Source organism: Elaeis guineensis, chromosome 4 (genome assembly GCF_000442705.2).
Source record: "Elaeis guineensis isolate ETL-2024a chromosome 4, EG11, whole genome shotgun sequence".
In the NCBI taxonomy this organism is placed as follows: domain Eukaryota; kingdom Viridiplantae; phylum Streptophyta; class Magnoliopsida; order Arecales; family Arecaceae; genus Elaeis; species Elaeis guineensis.
The window spans coordinates 116,051-137,743 of record NC_025996.2 but is presented as its reverse complement, the minus strand read 5'-3'; the positions used below and the strand labels follow the sequence as shown (position 1 = coordinate 137,743).

The 21,693-nt window shown below is 37.8% G+C and overlaps 1 protein-coding gene across 1 annotated transcript; it reads left to right on the top strand.

Moving 5' to 3' along the window:
- The first annotated feature begins 344 nt into the window (after positions 1-344).
- Positions 345-18,874, top strand: LOC105034551 (protein transport protein SEC23 E). The gene is made up of 12 exons (XM_010909762.4): positions 345-1,256; positions 1,427-1,600; positions 8,222-8,383; positions 11,700-11,842; positions 13,363-13,438; positions 13,537-13,709; positions 13,796-13,877; positions 15,165-15,242; positions 15,687-15,848; positions 15,924-16,187; positions 18,087-18,191; positions 18,574-18,874. Exons 1-12 carry the CDS (start codon positions 456-458, stop codon positions 18,718-18,720), a joined length of 2,367 nt encoding a protein of 788 aa, XP_010908064.2. The 5' UTR covers positions 345-455; the 3' UTR covers positions 18,721-18,874.
- The last annotated feature ends 2,819 nt before the right edge of the window (positions 18,875-21,693 follow it).

The window sequence follows — 21,693 nt, the reverse complement described above, 5'->3', positions numbered from 1 at the left end:
AATAGATATTAAATATATGTTAAAAAATTATGAGCAGGTGATTCAACAGAATATAATGATATACTCTACATTAAATTTTTTATGCACGTAATCCAATAAAATAAAATGGTATACTCTGCATCAGATTTTTTACGCAGAATTTCTCTTAGGAGAATATATGGAGGTCCTCTTGTGATGGAGGGCTTTGTTACACGCACTATATATTTTCCACGCAGCAAGCGGTGCACAAAGAATTTCTCTTGGGAGAACATATGGAGGTCCTCTTGTGATGGAGGGCTTTGTTACAGTCCACTATAGTGCATGACCCATCCTTAACTGGATCCAAATAAAGCCCCCGCGGCCCACCCGAGAGCCCCACCAACGCAATTCTCCAACGCCAAGCCTCCCACCCTGCCATAACCGACGCGGCAGCCGGAGCGAGCACCCGAGATCGATCTACCACCACGACCGCGACGATGGCGGCGGACCTGGCCGGTGGTGGCGGAGGAGGAGCGGCGGTGGCGGACCCCGACGGCCCCGATGGCGTCCGCATGACGTGGAACGCGTGGCCCCGATCCAAAGTGGAGGCGAGCAAATGCGTGATCCCCGTGGCGGCGTGCATCGCCCCGATCCGGGCCTCTCCCTCCCTCCTCGTCCTCCCCTACGCGCCGCTCCGGTGCAAACCCCCCTGCGCCGCCGTCCTTAACCCGTTCTCCCGCGTCGACTTCGCCGCCAAGATCTGGATCTGCCCCATCTGCTTCTCCCGCAACCACTTCCCGCCGCACTACGCCGCCATCAGCGAGACCAACGTCCCCGGCGAGCTTTATCCCCAGTGCACCACTGTCGAGTACGCTCCCCCGCCCCTCGACGCCTCCGCCGCCGCCGCCGCCGCCGTCCCGGCCCCCATCTTCCTCTTCGTCCTCGACACCTGCCTCATCGAGGAGGAGCTGGGATTCGTCAAGTCCGCCATGCGCCGCGCCCTCGGCCTCCTCCCTGACCACGCCCTCGTCGGCCTCGTTACCTTCGGTACCCAGGTCCACCTCCACGAGCTCGGCTTTTCCGATTTGTCCAAGATTTACGTCTTCCGCGGCACCAAGGAGATCTCCAAGGAGCAGATCTTGGATCAACTCGGCCTCTCCTCTGCTGGTATTCGCCCTGGTGCCGCCGGGGCCCCAGGGTATCCAAAGGCAGGGCCCCAGGCCAACGGATTGCATCCTTCTGGGTCTGTGAACAGGTTCCTGCTCCCGGCTTCCGATTGTGAATATACTCTTAATGCGGTGAGGTTCTTCTTTTATGTCTCTTCCCACCGATTGACTGTTGTTTGGCTGATTGATATCTCTATGCGTGTCTGCACGCCCAGGAAACGATTACCGAAACGCGCGTTTTATTTATATCCCCGTAAAAAATTATTTTCTTAGAAAAAGACTGGTTTTGCCGCTTATTGCAGTTGTTAGATGAGCTCCAGACGGATCAGTGGCCGGTGGAAGCTGGAAACCGGGCTCGGCGTTGCACGGGGGTTGCTCTCAGTGTTGCAGCAGGCTTACTTGGAGCTTGCATGCCTGGCACTGGGGCTCGCATCATAGCTTTGGTTGGCGGGCCATGTACTGAGGGCCCTGGAATGGTAATTGTTCCTAGTTTCCTTGATGCCATTTATTCTTAAATTTTGATGTTTGCACACTTAGATTTCTTGCATGTGGAATAATCAAATATATTCTTGAGTTGCCCAAGTCTTAAGTGGAGCTCTGGATGCTTGTGACATGGCACTTCTTTTTCAATACTTTCCATCTGCAATGCTAGAAGTCATGTGATGGAACAAAATCTTAAAGACCTCGTCACAGTTATCCTTCATGCCTTGTAGTCCTTTTATTCTGGGATTTCAATAGATGCAAATATATGTCGGTATCTTTACTTGAGAATGTCCTTTAATGAGGGATGTTATAGAGGTGGGCTGCAAATATGCCCTTACATTTTGGGATGATGGTTTGATTTTGTAGTGAATGCAATGGAACATCATGCTGTGATGGGCCAGGCAGAATGCGCCGCACATTTGGCATTCATAGTGCTGCCAAGATAGGCTATATATCCACTTTCCATGACATTATGAATAAAATTGTTAGCGGGATAGGTCAAAATTCGTTACTCAGCTTTGACTGACCTATGCTATTGTCGTGTGCTAGTTAATAATGGGCAATAGGGATTTTATATCAGAGTTCCCTCTTCAAACCTGTTTTTCTGATATATATATATATATATCTATCTATCTTATGCTGTAAATTAAGCCTTTGGTGCTTTACAAGTTGCATGTGCAATATAGTAAGAGATAGGGGTCCAGGTTTTAATGAGACCACTAATTGTGCAATGTGAATTTCTGATGATATGTGATTGTGAATGACAATAATATGCATTTGGATGTGAAATGATCATCAAGGAGAATTAGTTTTTATGTCACGGGTTATACTAAAGTATTATTTTAATCAAGACATAATATCATGGCCTTTATATATGCAGCATTAGGTCACTGCTGCCAATTAAAAAGTAATCCTTAAGGTATATATAGTTTTAGTTTATGGTTTAATTAATTTGTTTATTTTTGATCTAGTTATCGCAATAACATTTAGGGGTCATATCTTGAGGCTTGAGATGAAATTTTAGCTCTCCAATGTACAATTCGATACCCATTTTGGGCATGCTAGAAGCACCAAACATGAATGTTCATACCAAGTTTCTTGTGGCTTGCATATATTATGATGGGAGATAAAACATACATCCAATTTGTTGTTTCTTTGTTCATAAATTTAGGCCCTGCTTAGCATTGCTTTTATTTTTTGTTTCCTATTTTTAAAGGTAAAAACATAGAAATTGAGATAAACAAGCATGCTCGATGCTATTGTTTCTTTCTTTCTTTTTTTTTTGCCAAAATCATTTTTATTATTTCTAAGAAAATAAAAATAAAATCCTTATTTTGAGTACTTTTAAAAATAATAAACTCATGTTTTTTTTATTTCTATTGTTGGTACCACCACCATGACCATCATTGTCTTTGCCACCATTGCCTTTGTCGCCTCTGTCATCATTTTCCCTGTTCCCACCACCAACACCACCATTGCTGCCACCGTTACCACGATTGCTGCCATTCTCTCCATTAACATCACTACAACTACCACCACTTTCATTTTTTATGTTTAAAAATAATTTACTATAATGAGCATGTTTATGCTTTTAAAAATTTAGACAAATTCAAAAGAAGAATTCTCATTTCGTTATTTTTGAATATAAACAAAAGATGAATGATTCCAAATGATGCCTTAATTTACAAATCTAGACTGTTATTGTTGACAAAGGCTAGGATAAGCATGGTTTTTAGGGTTAAAATTATAGTGGTTCATATAGGTAGGGGTGAAGCCATCTTGATTAGATGGAAGATGATTCATGAAAAGCTAGTATACTCCCACCTTTTTTCCTACTTCATGCATGATGGATTTCATGCTTTGACTGAGGTATGTGCGGGCTTATGTATTGTCCCTATGATTGTTCAACCCCATCCATCTTTTGCCTCATTTTTATCTATCTCTATTTTCTTAAAATTTCAATATCATGTGCAAATACATTTAATAAGCCTCAATCTAAATATATATTACCTAGAATCAATTTAGTAGGATTCTTAGTTTGGAGCATGAGTTTGAATAATCTCTTCAAATATTTTGTCTTCAGTCACAAGACATGGACTTGATGTCATAAGAAGAGGACAACAAGACCTATGCATCAGCTAGGTCCGAGTAGAGCCAAGACATGGTATCAACAAAGATTTGGCTGACTCGAGCCTGGCCTGGTCTTAGGCATCGTTTCCTAGGCTCAAGGTCGATCTTGACCCAAAGATAAAGTCCAACTCTGGTACAACTTGACTGGCCTGAGAATTCCTAAATTCATTTCAATGTCAAATTGGTGGGGGAAGGTGGAAGAGGAGTGATTAGGACCAATGGCCATGATGTAGCATTGAAGGGAAGGGAGAAACAAAGGGTTAAGGTAGGGGGGAGGGATTGGAGGGATAAAGGAAGAATGAGATGGTTGGTATTGAGTTTCAACAATGATGGTTGTGATAGGGGGTTAGAGAGAGGCAGAAGGGGGTAGACCTATTGGGGCTTGCTACAGCAGTGGCAAGGGATGAGGAAGGGAGAATAGGAGTCCACGGGTCATTTGGGATCAGAGTGAGAGTTGGACGGTTTATTATATATAAGCATGAATATGAAAAAATATTATATTTTATTAATGTTTTTATTAGTGGCTGGGCTTTGCCTTTGTATTTTTGGCTCAGCTGGAGCTCAACCTGAATCCTAGTTAGGTTTTAATTTATGAGCCCAAGCCTGGCCTGTCAGAATTGACTTGACTGCCCAAGCCGGCCAAAATCAGGGTGAGCAGGCCCGGCTGGAGTTGCACAGGTCTAAGGATACCTTGTGGTGCAAATTATGGAAATAGGTTTACTGATGATCAGATTGTGCTGTAAGTTATTACCTACCTTAGGGATGGAGTATTTGCATCAAACCTTAATTGATGGCCTACTATGAACAAATGCTAGAATTTGATTGTTAAGAACCTGAAGATTTACATCTTCAGTTTAGTGGCAAGATGCATCAAACAACAGTCTAGCAAATGAACATGGAACATGTAGATGATACATATAACTAAGGTTCTAACATTGTCAAGGATCTAGGCATTGATGGTCTGAGTTATTGCATCTATTGCAGGACAAATTGTCAGACAGGACTGATGAATGTGATGGGCAGGTGACTATCATACATTTGTGTATCTATGTTACCGTGTTTTAAGGTTCCAAGATGTTGTCCAACCACTGATTGGTGTTAAAGCTTCCATCCATTCACCCAGTTTTGCTCTTGACAATTAGCTTGGTTCACGAAGAGGATTTTCAGATGAAATCTACATAAAAGAAAATCAAAATGGTGTAATTAAATTTGGAGGATTCTTTAAGTCTAGATTTTTGATAGTTAAATTCTTAGATCTAATAATATGTAGAAATGTTTAAGCTATAACTTCAGATTGTACTTGTTTCAACTGTATAATATATGATTTTAAGATGCACCAGTAGCATGTAAATTAGAAGCATCTAATTGGTTCTTCCAAACCAAGATCTCATGGCTTGCTTTCATTTCTTATAAATATGTTCATGGGTCTTGATTACCTTACTTTATTCAATGGCTTGGACTAATCCAAGTTTCTTGCTATTCTAATTCTCATGATCTATATATGTTGGGAACACAACCCTTAAGAGATTGTAGAAGAGCTCTAAGGTTTAAATCTAATCATTATTATTCTATTGTGCTCCATGCTTTAGAAAATAGGTGCAGCATGTCAGCAGTCGAGGTATTGCATAGTGCATATGCAATATGCAGATGCATATATAGGCACTTGTGAAATTGGTATTTCTAGAAATATTTTTTAAAATAAATAGATCTTATAAAATTTGATAAATAAGTCAAAATTTGATAAATAAACACATGTAGACCTATGTGAGAGCTTATTTTAGTATAGTATGATTTGTTAGCGGAAAGAATAACAATATTTCCTGACAAAGTACAAACTATACTCAAATTTCAGATATATAAATGCAACAAAAAACAAATCCAAATTATCAAAAAAAAATGCAATTATGATGCATGAAAATATGTTCAAAGCATGCAACTATTAAACAAGACATGTGTATTTAAGCTACTAATTCTCTAAAAGTCACTCAAAAGTTAATGTTTTTCTTCATAAAGTGGCTTATCATCTATAATCATCACAATCTGGTTGTGCTTTTGCCGCATAAACTATTCTTGGGCCTATGCAAATGCTCAATGACTTCATGGTCCAGCCTGGTTGCTTTGCATCACAAGGTTGTGTCTGCATTTGTAGTCTCATTAATTGCAAATCTACATTGAAACATTTGACTTGTGGGTGCATATGCAGTTAGTACATTTTACCTAAAATAGAAATAAATAAGATATATTAAGTACCATACAAACAACAATAACATTAGTAATATTTTTTTGAATAATAATATCAATATTAATAGTAATAACCAAGGTTCGCCGAACCGGTACTGAAAGTTGTATTGATTGATGACCAATTTTTTACAGTATTGGTTTGTACCATATTGAATCTTGGCATATTGGAATCAGGGAGAGGGAGAGGAAGAGGGAGTGAGGGAGAGAGAGAGAGGACGAGGCCTTTGAATATGACGACGGGGACCGAGAGAGGGAGAGGACTCACCTGAGCAAGATGTGGTCCCCTCGTTGTTGAACATGGAGGAGATGTTGTCGGACGACATCCTCGGAACATGGAGGTCGAAGGAGGTAGGAGAGGGAGAGAGTGGAGTTGAGGACTTTGAGCCATCCGATAGCTCCAGATTGGGTGATAGGGATTGTGTAAGAGAGAGTACTCGCTCGAGTGGAACGTCGTCGTTGTTGTCATATGGTGTCGTTGGAGGATAGAGGTTGGAGGAGGTGGGAGAGGGAGATGGGAGGGAAGGGCTTCGTGAGGGCTTCAAGGACTTCAAGCCATTCGAAGGCATGGACTAAGAGAGAGAGAGAGAGGACACACCCGGTTGGGATGTCATTGTCATTGGACGTGGATGGAACACTGTCAGAGGATTGAGGCCGGAGGAGGCGGGAGGGGGATAGAGGAGGGAGGTGAGGAATTTAACCTTCAAGGGCATCAAAGAAGCTGGAGGAGGGATTTAAGAAATTCTTTTGATTCAACTAGTTGAACCATACCGGTAATCAACCGGTTCGGCATGGTTCGATGAAGCCTTGATAATAACTAATAGTTAGTGCTTAGTAGTCAATCCTAATAGCGATAGTTATAACATTATTAAAACCAACATCTAACCTAAATATCGGTTTGCGCATACTCTATCCACAAAGGCCCACATAAGAGCAGGCTCGATGTTTGGCCTCATAATGCTAAATGGGCCACATATGCAGTCGTAAAATGCTAATTGATACGTCATCCCATAGGGTTAAACGACTGTCTTTTCTATCTATATGCAGTATGACTGCATATATTAAATGCATTTATGCAATTGTGGTGCTATCAAGGGACTACATAATGGATATGCAGCCTTATGCACCATATTTTGATACACTGAAATCAAAGATGTGCCTCTTGCAAAAGTACGCATTTGATGGAATACTCATTGTCACCCATGTGTGCATCCATCTAAGTTAGTTGCGCTATGCACTTGAGCAACCATTACAAGTTTTTAGCAGCGGTAGATGTTAAGTGGACTATGATGACCAGGACTAAGATTCTATGTTAATATGAATAAGCTTGTTATACACAGATTACTTACCAAATTTTTTCTATTGTAGATTTTAAAGATTGGAATTGGACGTAAGCTATATCCAGTGTCCACTCTTTAAAATTTATGGGAGAACAACAATGTTACTTGCATACACCTTTCTGTACGCATAAAAAGTCATTCATTGGGATAATTGAACTCAAACATGACAGTGTAAGTTAATGTATCATACTTAAGTTAACATTTAAAGAAGCACTTTATTGTTTTTATATGAAATCTTCAAAATTACAATATTAAAAAATCAACCTGTATATTTTTGTATCTTGTTCTTTTCCTCTTGCTAAATCAGACATTTAGCTGTATATTTGACTCAAGTTTTTTGTCTGTGTCCAGACGACACCCATGTTAAAGTTTTTGTTTTTGTGCTTTATTTCATTTATTTTCCACTTTTAATTCATGTTATGGTTAAAGTTGGTCAGGATTTTTGGTTCTCTTTAGCTGTTTGAGAGTTAGTATTGATTATCTACTGAAAGATTAAAACTGTAATGCATTTCTCTTAGAGTTTATGCAATGGTGCCTTCATATTACAAGTGCAAGCATGCCTTCTTAGTTTTAGATTGATTGAAGAAAAAAGTTCAGTTAGTTCAATTTCATGATGGCCTCATTTTTTTTTCCCTTGTCCTTCTTGAGGTGGATTCCTCATGTACCATAGAGATTAGCAGATGTTTCACTGGATGGGCTACCTGTGTGGGGCTACCTATGTGATAATATTTCCACATGATTCCTTTGCCAATGTATACTTTTATATCCAAAGATGCTACAAAAAAGAAGGCTTCTTGTATATCCCCAACTTACTATCATTTCCATTTTTTACCTCAGATATTATTTTGTATGTTTCTGTTGTCTAGTCTTTTATAATATTTGGGGTTCTATTCATTTGTAATGCAGATTGTCTCAAAAGATCTGTCAGAGCCAGTGCGTTCACATAAAGATCTTGACAAAGACGCAGCCCCACATTTCCACAAAGCTGTTAAATTTTATGATAATCTTGCCAAACAGCTAGTCAACCAGGGTCATGTGTTGGACCTTTTTGCTTCTGCGCTTGATCAGGTTTGTGTAACCTTTGATTCTTTCAACAGTTCTTTTCCAAAAATTTTTGTATGTAAGATAACATGTTCATATATTTCTTTGTTGAATTTGGTTCTGTGATGAATATGACTGTTGGTCCTATGTTATAGGAATATACTGATGTTATGTTTGCTTAAACAGTGTGTAATGCTAGAAAATTGAAGGGTTGAATCAGAGTGCTAACCTATGTGATGGTATTTACTGATGGATGCTGGACAGGATAGCTGATAAAAAGCTGCTAATCTGTAATGACAATGAGAACTTACGCATTTAGAAGGTTCTTTTTTGGCTGAACTGCTGAACATGGCATTACCATGTAATTTCATTTAATTGTGCACTTGTTCAATGGTTTATTTCATAGGCGAAAATGTTAAAAATAACCATGTGAAAGGTCTAGCATCAGGGCTGCAAGTGAGTTGGTTGGCTCGCAAATGGGCACAACTCAAATCCAATCCATATTTGAATCAGGTTTAAAAGTTGAAACTCAGCCTAATTCATTCTGGTTCAGCTTGGGCTTATGATTTTTTTTTCTTTTAAAATACCGATCCATGGAGTTTTGTATTGAAATAGGTCAAGGATATTACAAATGCAAACCATAGTAAACCCGTACAATTTATATCATAAACATATAATGCAACACAAATATCAATAAACAACATATAGACATCATCAAACGCCTATTCTGTATAACATTTGATTGATAACCATATATAAATTATAATCAACAAAGCGAAATAATTACCACCTATAATAAATTTAAGAATAATTTCTTAAATTCAGGAGGTTGGTGAATATGGTGTATTAATTTCAGGTTGGATCAAATTTTGATTGGGGCACTTAGTGATGTATATGTCTAATCCATGTTCTAAATAGGTCATATTTTTCCAACCATGTTTTCTCGTAATAACTCCTGTTTGGATTGGACAATATTTTTTTTTGGACATGTTCTTGGTTGGAAGTGGGTCAATCCAATCCATTTGCAGCCATATCTAGGCCAGATATAGAAAGTCTGGATCCTTTTTGGCTGAACTAGATTAGAAATTCAAACTTATAAAAAGAAAACAATGATTTATTAGGGGTGTCGGTATTTGATGTGAAGGAGGAGAATGTAAACAGGCCTTGGATTTCTGTGTAGATTCAGTTAGAGGTTTTGGCATATGATGATGGAGAATTCTGGAGGGTTGAATAATGCTTATATGTGGCGGGCATAGATTTAATATTTATCTGTCTCATTTCATATAAGGAGGACGTCTCAGTTATGGGAAGTTTAAATAGCCTGCTAGCTGTTTGTTTGAACCATACTAGATCGTGTGTAAATCTTTGCTGAAGAAATCTAGTTGGAGATTAGACTTCTGAATTTAAAGGACCACCATGCTTTTTGTGTGGCAATCTTGGCTGATAATTGTAACTGCATGGAGGCTTATCAGTTTGTAGAGGATACATAAACTTCTTTGAAACATTGATTTGGAAAATTGACTTATACATTAACTACAGGAGTGTACAGTATTTTGATATAATAATAGGTTTTGGTCTCTAATGGAATTTTGTGGATTCAGAGGTGGTGCCATTATGTCATGACTCACCTGTTCTTATTAATGGCTTTTCTGATCAGGCTTTGGCAATGGCTGGGCTAGGCTATAAGCAAGAATAAAGCACCATTGGGCTGGTCTGAGATATATTTGACCCAATCTTGGACCTAGTCTTGACGGCCTTATCCTTAGTTTGGTGATTAAACTTCATTCCTTGGTGACGGAGGCTGAGCTCAACCCAATCAACCCATCTCTTAGGGTTCCAGCATGGTAGCATTGCTGCATGCTCTCTCTCTCTCTCTCTTCTTTCGTTCTTTTTTTGTTGGGTTTTGTTGGGGGGGGGGGGGTGGGAGGGTGGAAAGGGGAAAACAGGATGGAAAAAAGGCTGGAAGAAAGAGGGGTCGAGTGGACAGAGAGGGGAAAGGATAGAGTAAGTATAGGGAAAATTGGGAAAACACAATGGACATAAAGGGGTTTTAAGGGTTTTCAGCTTGTACCATAATTCCTATGTATGACTAATATATTATAAGATTTTATAGCTGCACTGGGCAGGTCAAGGTAAATTTTGATCGAATCAGACCTAACCAGAAAAGTGGTCTGGCCCACGATTTCTAGAATCTGACCAAACCTGAGGTGGTCAAAATTTGTCCCGAGGCCTGCTCATTTACTAGATGGGAGGCTGCCCCCAGGATGTGCAGGTTTACTCTCTTATTCTATCTCTATCTCTATATGTGGGTGCACAGGCATGTTGCATGTGTGGTACGTGTATGAGTATGTATGTATTTATTAAAGCAAGGGGACCCATTTTTGGACGTTCTGACGTATGTAAGTCAACTAAGTCGTGTAACTCTATATTTTATTGACCATGGTAACTTGCTTAAGAAGTTACTTTTAGGAATTGTAAGAATCATGTCCAAGCTATCCTTGTTGTTTTGACTATCATTATTTGCCAAATGCTGACCATATATACACATATAATCGACTTAAATACATGGTGACTTGTAGATTTCTGACCATATATGCATATAATTGACTTTGATTAACTATGCCTGACCTTGTTGATAATAGCATGCAGTGCGACTTTCTCCCATTTCCTTCATGTCAGTTGTTTGAAAGTTGGAAATTACCCTTTAGGATCTCACTTCCATTGAGCTCAATTCAAAGTTCTGACATTTCTTATATTTATATGCCGTTAATTGACCATGAGTTACAGTAAATGGGGTAAAAAATTATAAGAAATTTGGTTTGCATCATATTAAAGAAATTATTTCTGTGGCGCATACAATTGCGCAACACTATGGAGCCATGCAGCACCAACTAGAAAGTCTGCAACTTTGCAGTCTTACCTTTATGCAACTTTGCATTCTTCACCTGTTCTTTTTATTCAAGGTTGGTATGTTGTAACATAGATTGAAGATTACATTTATGCAACCATGCCAATGTTAAATTGCCATTTGAGTCTCAATGCATAAAACTGCCAAGTTAATTGGCTGACATACAAAGTGGGCCCTTCTTATCTTTTCTTATCCTTTCTAGAACAGCATGCATGCATGTGTGGGCGCGTGCGCGCGCGCGCACACACACACACACACACAGAGAGAGAGAGAGAGAGATGCAATCAGTGATCTTCTCCTTTGGCTAAAATTTGTCCATGTCACTTTGTAAAAAAGTTTGCTTCTTTTTATTCATTGGACTGCCATTAACTAAATAAAGATTATACCTTTCTTATGTTCTGTGGAATAACTTTTCACTGTCATATTTATGTCCAGGTTGGAGTTGCAGAAATGAAAGTTGCTGTTGAAAGAACAGGTGGTCTTGTTGTTCTGGCTGAAAGTTTTGGACACCCAGTCTTTAAAGACTCTTTCAAACAAATTTTTGAAGATGGCGAACAATCCCTTGGTCTTTCTTTTAAGTGAGTTCCACTGCATTGCCTGTCGGTGATGTGTCAGACAGGGTCTTTCCTAGCTCCATGCACTGGGAATTAACTTGATATGGTTATATATACTGGGTGTGAAGATTGTATAATTCACTCCAGATGCATAAGCATAAAGTGTTGTCCCTTCAGTATGGGGTCTGCTTTGTGTACCCCAAGGCGTAAATGTCATAAATATCGGTCCTATACTGGCTTGTACGTACCTTATTGGCCATTAGCCAGTAGTATAGGGTCATAGGCATTGGAGCTGGGCAAACCAGGTCTGTATCATGTGATGCTGACCCTGTACTACTTGGTATGCTTAAATTTCTTTTTGCCTATTATCACCAAGGCATATTGCCTCTGTATTGAGGACCTTACCATACTTGTCAGCTACTGATCCTCGAGATTTGAATTTTTGGTGTATCTTGCTCAGTCCTTTGTCCTAGAAATAATTGAGTCATGCAAACAAAAATTCCTATGTAAAATTCTCTATGCCACCTCTATCTGAATTTTCTTTAGTCTATTCCCATTATCTATATGTGTATGGCCTAATCAATGCAATCTCCTGCTTGCACATATCAAAATTGGTTATCCTCAATTTATGCTCAACCTTCTTATAATGTATTCATTCTATCTTCTCTTCTTTCCCCTCCCCACTCCCAGAGTTTTAACTATTTATGCACCTGTGTGTTATATTATTATTATTCTTATCTATGCTCATTGGCTGTCACTACCAATGTGTGTGTAAAATGATAACTGTTGTCACCAATCTTAGACTTATTGACTTTCCAGTGGAGCAGATTAATTGTGCCGTAAACTATATATGATAACTTTCTGCGGCAATCTTATCTATCTTTCTTCAATAAAATCTATTAATTTAAAGCTATTTTCTGAAAATTCTAGTAATTGAGAATGTTATAGTTCTCTAAAGGCATTAGATGAGCCCCAGCTTGATGAGTCTTGTATTTGGTTTTTGTTTTCCTTTTCTTTCTTGATAAAATAAACTTTGTTTTATTATCATTCAACAGTGCAAATTCAGACACTCTTCCTATTGAGATAATATTAAGACCTACTGGACATCCTGCTATTCTTCTTATGGATCATGGAGAGGATTTAACTCACTTCTTGGTGCATATCAATGCTGGAATGATAAAAGCGACACCTATTCATGTTCTCTTATAAATAGATATCTAAAAACAAGCTGAAGGCTGAGTAAATCACATGGTTTACATTTTGTTCGATATTCATGCAAAACTTTACCAATAATCAGTATTCTTATTTCTCAGAAGTTTGTTTTTTCAGCATTATTTATTTTTTGAGAAGATTTGCCAGCATATTATTATACTTAAACTTAACTAAATGCTGCATGGAAAGCATTGTTCATTTTCAGGGTTATGGCTGCTATTTCTGTTCCATTTTCTTAATCATCTATTCACTTGGTGACTCTGTTGCTCATGTGCATATCTTATGGTGGTGGCGTGTATGTATTAATACTGAGTGTTACTTTTTTGTTCCAGTGGTACGCTCGAGATCAACTGTTCCAAGGACATCAAAATTCAGGGAGTTATCGGACCATGTACATCTTTAGAAAAGGTTGTCCAAGTAAATCTTGATGCTTCTGGATGATGGTATAGACTTCATATTTTCAGTTTTGTATAACAGTGTGTTGCTTGCTGTTGTGACACTTGCAGAAAGGAGCTCTTTGTGCTGATACGGTTGTAGGTCAGGGGAACACAACTTCATGGAGGATGTGTGGTCTTGATCGCAGTACTTGTTTGACTGTCTTTTTTGATATATCACCAAGTGAACGGTCAAGCCAACCAGGAATTCCAAATCCACAATTATATATACAGTTTTTAACAAAGTATCATACAGCTTCCATTTCGGTTCTCTCTTTTGGAATTCTGCTACTGTTGTGGTGAATGATATTTAACGGTCATTTTCCTGCAGCTATCAGAATCCTGAAGGTCAGATGAGGCTACGAGTTACAACTATCACTAGGAGATGGGTGGATGGTTCTGCCAATACGGAGGTTAGTTATAACATGTTATTATTCTTTTGTTATATTTCTCTGATTGTAGATCAGAAAATCCATAAGAGTTGAGCCTTGTTCGAAAGTTTATGCAAGCCCAACTTGATATATACTATAGAGCTTGTAGTTCTTATATATGTGGTTTTAATCATCATCATGATATGCTTGATTTCCATATTGAAGAATACTTTTGTCTTGGATGTAAAGAATATTGGAGATATAAGAATACCTGATTAAATTAATGCTAGGTGGATGAAATATGGAGGTGGTGGCCTTATAGGTCTAAGACAGTGGCCAACATGTGGGTGAGGGCCGGGCTTTGGGGATGTGGCTGCAGGAGGTCGGCATGTGGATGTGGATGGTGTTGGGTTTTTTCATGAGGAATATCCCCCAGTAGTGGGCTGTGAGGACATTGCAAAGGCAAAACAAAGATAAGGGTCAAGAAGAGAGGAGAATAAGGTCATTATTAGAGATTGTTTAGATTGTATATTGATCACTGTGCACTCTTTTGTTTTTAGATTCACTGCTGTATTTATTGTATGAGAGAGAGAGAGAGAGAGAGAGAGAGGATAGTTATCATAAATGAAAAGTGTTTTGTTAATATGGATGCACTTATATATGTATATATATATTCAGTATTGGCTTTGTGGCTGGGGTCACATATATACCAAGGGTGGCCAATCCTTCCCCTGGAATCATTGGGGTCTTGCTGCACAGGTGTGGTTTAAGTCTGCTTTTCCTTAGCTTAAGCTGGGCCTGAAAGGAGACTTACTCATTTTGTCTCAAGTCAGCCTGGTGGCCCATTTGTAGTGTAAGTTGCTCTTACGCTTAACCTTTCTTGGAAGTTTTGCTGAATGATGATCCTCGGCGTTGCAAATTTGATTTAGTAACAGAGTCTTAAGCAATGAAGAATTTGGTTTACTTGCCTTTTAGGCTGTGAATTTTTGGGCCATTTCTTGCTTTGTTAAAGCACTGCATCTTTGATGTGTTGATCAAACTTGTACATGTATCAGCATTGCATACAAGCAAGTTTGTTGCTTGCATGATTGTGCAATGTTAAAAAGAGTTTTGCTAGGAAGTTTTGCAAGACTTCAGAACAAGTAAATGAGATCAAGTTTCTAGGTTACATAGTTGTTGATTTACTTTTGAGCTAGCCTACTAGAGCATCTTTACATGTCTATCAAGAATATGCCTCTCCATTAGCCATACTTATCTTGCTTATCATTGAAATACATATTACATTTATGATTACTTGTTTGCTTATGTGAAAAATTGCTGCATGTGCAGGAATTGGTTGAAGGGTTTGACCAGGAAACTGCAGCTGTTGTTTTAGCAAGATATATATCCTTGAAGATGGAGATGGAGGTAAACTACCGATTTCACATAGATTTGTTTGCATACTTTTACATAACACTTCCCAAGAAATCAATATAGGGTGTTGTGCATGTAAAATTCAATTTTATATTTTATTTTAAGATCTTCATTATCTGCAACAATTTGGGTGCATCCATAAATATGCTGTATTTATCTAATATCTGCAAAATTTTGTTCATGAAGTTATGCTCTAATTTTCCAGATTTTATCACTAATGGTTTTGTATCTCTATGTTTATCGACCAAGAACTTCATTACCTTATTTCCATGCAAAGCTTGCAAAACTAGACTAGGTGGGTTCTAGTTTGTATGGTGAACAAAATATCGACAATAATATTTTATGGTACTCGCATTTTCCTCTAAAGATTGCTTGTGCTTGACCCTCTGCAAATCATGTAGGTCTTATGTAGTAATTGTGATTTGTCTGTTTTTCCAGGAAGAGTTTGATGCAACAAGATGGTTAGACAGATCCCTCATCCGCCTTTGCTCGCGATTTGGTGATTATAGAAAAGATGATCCTGCATCATTTACATTGCATCCAAATTTCTCAATATTTCCACAATTTATGTTTAATCTTCGGCGATCGCAATTTGTACAGGTGACATATTGTATAATTGCTATGAACTTTGATAACTGTTTGATGTAATGTTCTTGAAATACTTTCTTGCTGCAGGTTTTTAACAATAGTCCGGATGAGACTGCTTATTTCCGTATGTTGTTGAATCGGGAGAGCATTACCAATTCTGTTGTCATGATTCAGCCTTCACTGCTTTCATATTCTTTTAATTCACCACCTGCTCCTGCTTTGTTGGATGTAGCATCTATATCAGCAGACCGTATACTATTGCTTGATGCCTATTTCAGTGTTGTTATTTTTCATGGTATGACAATTGCTCAATGGCGCAACATGGGCTACCAGAATCAGCCAGAGCATCAGGTAAATTGGTGGTGGTTACCATTTTGTGTACTTCAGTGTAGTGGAATTCTGGTGCATAATGTGTTTGAGTTACAATTGGATTAGTTGGAAGTTGCATGGTGTTAAATTTTGCTTTGTGGTCACCATCTGTAAATTCTTAGCAACTTTTTGTCATGTTAAAGATGTTCAATTTCAGCAGTCCTTGTAGAATCTTATAACTTAAGTTTGTTGCTTTAATGATTTCTTGAGAATTAGGCTGTACTGCTGTCAATTTAATCACAAAAATCGGGTGCTAGAACCCTGCATAAATCAACAAGTCTCAAAACCCACTCCACCTATTGGTCAAATCTAATGGTCATAAATCCTAGCAGTTAAAGAAACCAAAATGTCAGAACAGAATAGACTTCTGATATGGACAATAATTGCACAATGTGGACAGCCCATAACCTAATATTTCCCTGTAAAACCTTCCACTAATGTTCTCCTAAGACTTCATTTCTTTTCACAAAATTCAGGTATTCATTTTTGTGCCATGATTATCAACAGGTAGCTTGACCTGCCATCTTCTTATCACTTGTTTCTTCACAGTCTTCATGGATGTATAAGCAAGCAGCTTCTACATCTCAGTCATAAGTGAAGGTGCCTGTTTATGCAACTCTGCATAGTTGTTTTCCACCAAGATTTGACAAAGGGGGCATTTCAACATTAGCATGATTGTTGATTTGTTAACGCTCTGACAAGACATCATTCAACCTCTGTCAGGCATTTGATCTTTCCCTTCGAATATATTCATGTCATGCTTGCCATATGTTGAAAGTTGTCTTCGTTAATGGAGCATTCATTGGCTACTCCTCTAATTCATCTTTGTCAAAAGATTGGAAAGTCAAAGATATACTTTGTTTTAGTGAGAGTGTGGTGACTTTGGTAATTCATTTGTTCCAAAAGTCTCACATGAGCAATTCTGAGTTTACCAACAATTATTGCATATTGTTAGAAACAAGGTTGCCTAAGTCAGGGAACTAGACGGCCCTGCCTACTGCTTCAGTTGAGTTCAAACATGTTTATTTGTTAGCCTTCTTTTGTATTGGTGTATTTTCAGTTTCTCTTTCCTTTTGTTTACCTTATTATTGGCTTTGTTCTACTACAAAATATTTAATGATGTAATGCATTTCATCATATTTGAACTCAAAATGGTTGTTTATTCTGTCCGGAGGGAATACTGAAATAGGTTATTACTAGCTGGTGTAAATATTTCCTTTGCTTTATGCAATTTTAAAACCTTTATTTCCTATGGTAGAAGTGTACTTCATTGTTATTAGACTTATGGTCGTTGATCGCTCTATCCTGTTGAGGAATGGTAATACATGAAGCTGGTAGCTAGCAAAAAGGATAAGCTTGTTGGTTATTATTTGTGGTGTATATTGGTGCTTTTCACTAGCTATATGCTAGAACCATCAATCACATTAATGATTTAGTTGTCATATGTGCTTTTTTCTTTGAAATTGGTCTGTAATAGTGCAGGCAACTCCTATTCCATTGAATAATTTTGCTCTGCTATGTAACTGTGCCTGTTCAGTGCAGTGGAGTTGTTGCATTAACTTAAATATTATATAATATATGTGTATGCGTGTTATGTGTGTTGATATCCGGATCCTCACTAGGTTTCTTCTTTACTAGTGAATCATTTTAAATGTATGTTTACACATTGATCTGTAAAAGTGGATGTCTGGTTAAGAGAAAAAACTATGAAGCATCATGCTTTGAGAACTGTGTATAATCTGCTCCTGATTTACACATAGTTCTATACTCAATGTTTACATTCATGAGGCTATCTAGTTTTCTTTTAAAGATGGTAAACTTGCTGTCATCAAACTGAGCTTTCAGGAATAATTTTCTTGTATTTTGTTGTGTGATCTACAGGCCTTTGCTCAACTATTGCAAGCTCCTCAAGACGATGCACAGATGATCATTAGAGATCGTTTTCCTGTTCCCAGATTAGTTATTTGTGATCAACATGGCTCACAGGTCTGCATTTTTATTTTATTTTATTTGGTCTTTATCTTTCAATGCGCTCAGTGATGTTAACTTATTCCTTGCATGCTGTCTCCAAGATGCATCATTTGCCATGCTTAAATCAACAGACTTGTCTTGTAATTAATCTTTCTTTGACTGCAATAATCCTTAATTCAACTTGGGGGTTGATGTATTAATTTGAAAATAAAAACGTGGACAACTTGTTTCTTGGTGTTAAATAAACTGATGTTTTTCAGATGGTAAGCGAATTTCAGTTTAAGGTTTGATGAATTGTCGTCTAGAAATCATTTTGCTACATATTATTTGGTTCTGAAAAGACCTACTGGGCTTGCCCTACTGCTGATTCTTCTGCTTGTAATTGTTTGCTCTGCAGGCAAGATTTTTGTTGGCAAAGTTGAACCCATCAGCTACATATAACTCTGCACATGAGGTGGCTCCAGGCTCGGATGTCATCTTCACAGACGATGTCAGTCTTCAAGTATTCTGTGAACATCTTCAGAGGCTGGCTGTTCAGTCATGAGAAACATGCATGCAGATGCCTTTTCTATTTGTTTGTTGGTTATCTTATTTGGGTTGAGGTCGTTTCTAGATGCAAGTTATTCTCTGTTTTCCCAGCGTTCTACACTGCTCGTCAAATATTCTCAATATCAAGCCATCTTCCCATTGACAAATAATTATAATCTGTGCATCAAATTCTTTTTGATTTTGGATGATGCACCGTGCATTCTTACAGGAACAAAGGCATAAGAGAGCTGGCTGTTTTGCTATACTTAAAGTTGAGAGAACGATTTGAGCTACTCATGATCTCAGTTTGTATGTTTGATATCGAAGGAATTTATATCTTTTGTATTTGGATCTGAGCTATGGTACTTCCTAGGCTGAAATTATAGAGCAATGGCCATGTCTTTTACTACCTTTAAGATGGCTCTCTCTGGTGAAAGCCCCAGGCTGAAACTAGGGTGAAGGTGGGATCACACGAAACCAACCCAACCATCTGAAGCTATAATATGGAAAAAAAATGAAGAGGCATTATAAATGAATAATTAAGGCAAGGCAGGAACTATATAGTTTTAAGAGGCTGAATTTCAATAAATTAGAATTTGTATTTTTGTTTGGTATGAAGAACGGAGTGAGAAAGAATGGGTAGAAAGGGAAGGATGAATGAAGGAGATGATGTATAAATCTTCTATCCTTTCATATTAGGTGAAATATGAAGCATGAAAATATATTTTTTTTTTATTTGATAGAGGAAGAATGAAAAGAAAGATGGATGATATTTGTATAATAATTTTATTAAATTATTTTTTAATAAAAAATATTATTATTATTAATTTATAATATCTGTTTATATTAAAGAAGTAGACAATATATAAATTTATAATCTTTATAATTTATAATTATATAAAAAATATATAAATATTTAATTTTAATTTAATTTAATATATAATTTTGTTAATTAATTATTAATGAATCAATTATATATTAATTAAATAAATAATTAAATAATTTATAATTTAATTTAAATAGTTGATTAATACTATACAAATAGTTAATTAAAAAAGAGTATATATAAATAAAGAAATAGAAGATAATTTTAATTATTTTGATATTAATTATAAAAATATTTTAAAATTAAAATAATTTATAAGATTATTAATAGTATATGATTAATAATATATATAAAAATAATATAAATGAAAAATGAAGAAGTGTTATAGTTTTATTAAAAAAAAATAATTTTGTCAATGAAGAAATTCATCTATCAATATTTCACTATCTTTTTTTGCATCCTTCCAATTTAGCAACCAAATGTAGGAGTAAGATTACCATGGATAGTGGTAGAAGCATGTGTTTGAATTAATTGTGCAGTAGGTGTTTTATAACTGTGTCATGTGGATTTGAAATACCAATTCGATGTTGATGGTTGTTTGTATTTGCAATGTAAAAGTGACATGGTTGGAGTGGTTGACTTGTGGGAAAAGATGATGTGGCAGCATGAAAGGTGCCTTCTTATGGTCTCATGAGTGCTAATCCTCTGTGCGCTCGCGCGGCACCGTAAAACATAATGTAGCTATGGATGGCCTCAAACAACATGGGCGGTATTTATGGCACGGCTTGTGCTTGTGCAGATGTTGATTAATGGCTGTCCATCCTCCTATGATGGCAGCTATCTTATATAAGCCATCGGCCAGTCAGCCGTTTCCCAATTTTCTTTAGTTTTGAATTATTCGATCATATAATTAGCTGCTCTGCTCGTCCATTCCCTTCCCAAAACCTAGCCGCATGCAAACTACCCCTATTTCCTTGTCACAAGCTCTCATGTCGATTGTCAAGCCCTTGTTTGGCTCATTCCAACTCGTCGCGTCTATGGTTTCTGTAGTAGGAAAGGATGGAAACATCAACAAAGGCTATTGTTTCTATAGTCGGAATACGAAAACCATTAATTAAATTTTACCATATTGTCCTTTTGCATAGAGTTTATGGATGCAAATTAATTCTTATGAAATTCAAAAGGATATCCATCTTAGTAACTTTATCACGATCGGCTTGGATGGAAAAAAAGAATCAGAAAAAGATTGCAGCTTGCATGAGATCACTTAGTACTAGCAGTATTTCGGAGCTTATAGAATGAAAGATGTTGTGGACCGCCACCTCGGTCTTGACCGACTATATAGCCAAGGTAAGTAAGAGTTAGTCATAATCATCTTTAAGACTTAGCTCGGATCTCGATCAGAACCATGGTATCCTCTCAGGTCGGCCCAAGCCGACCTCCGGCTATGATGCATAGTAGTCTTTGTTAACTGATCTTGCACCTCTTTCAATTCAAAAAAGTTCAGATAAGAAAGAATATCTCCATGATTGGATCATGTCTCAAATAAAAATAACTCTCCACCAGCTTAATCTACGCACAACAATCGAAAATTGACTAGACTCTATGACGTGTACGATTCTAACTCCACCTCTATAAATAGAGGGGCATGGGAACCCCCAAGGTAAGCTCTCGAAAGACCGCGAAATGCTCTCTTTTACTGTTGTTCTTTAATTCCAAGCTAACTTGAGCGTCTGAGGGTCCACACTGAAAAATCTTTCGATCAGAGACTTGTTGTGCAGGTCCAGCTCTGAATCTCAGGAGGGCTCCATCTCATCACTAGTCGAGGACTTCACCTCCTCTTCTGCGGAGGATACTTCCACCTCATATCTAACCAAAGGCTCCACCTCATCCCTAAATGAGGACACCTCCACCTCATCCCTAGATGAGGATACATCCATTTTATATCCAGTCAAATGCTCCACTTCATCTTCAGATGAAGACACCTCCATCTCATCCCCAGATGAGGATAGATTCACCTCATACCCAGCTAAGTCCTCCACCTCATTTCGTCGAGGACTCTTTCACCTCATCCTCCACAGAAGATCTCTTTGCTACATCTGCTTTTGGAAAGACAAAGTCCGACCTTATCGGCTTAGATTTTGGCCATAATAAAAGGAATAG

Excerpts from the sequence above, each read along its gene's own strand:
- LOC105034551 (XM_010909762.4), top strand. The coding sequence starts at position 456 with ATGGCGGCGGACCTGGCCGGTGGTGGCGGAGGAGGAGCGGCGGTGGCG. Across the intron at positions 13,439-13,536 it reads CATGTACATCTTTAGAAAAG|AAAGGAGCTCTTTGTGCTGA; the intron begins GTTGTCCAAGTA and ends TGACACTTGCAG. Across the intron at positions 15,243-15,686 it reads CCTTGAAGATGGAGATGGAG|GAAGAGTTTGATGCAACAAG; the intron begins GTAAACTACCGA and ends CTGTTTTTCCAG.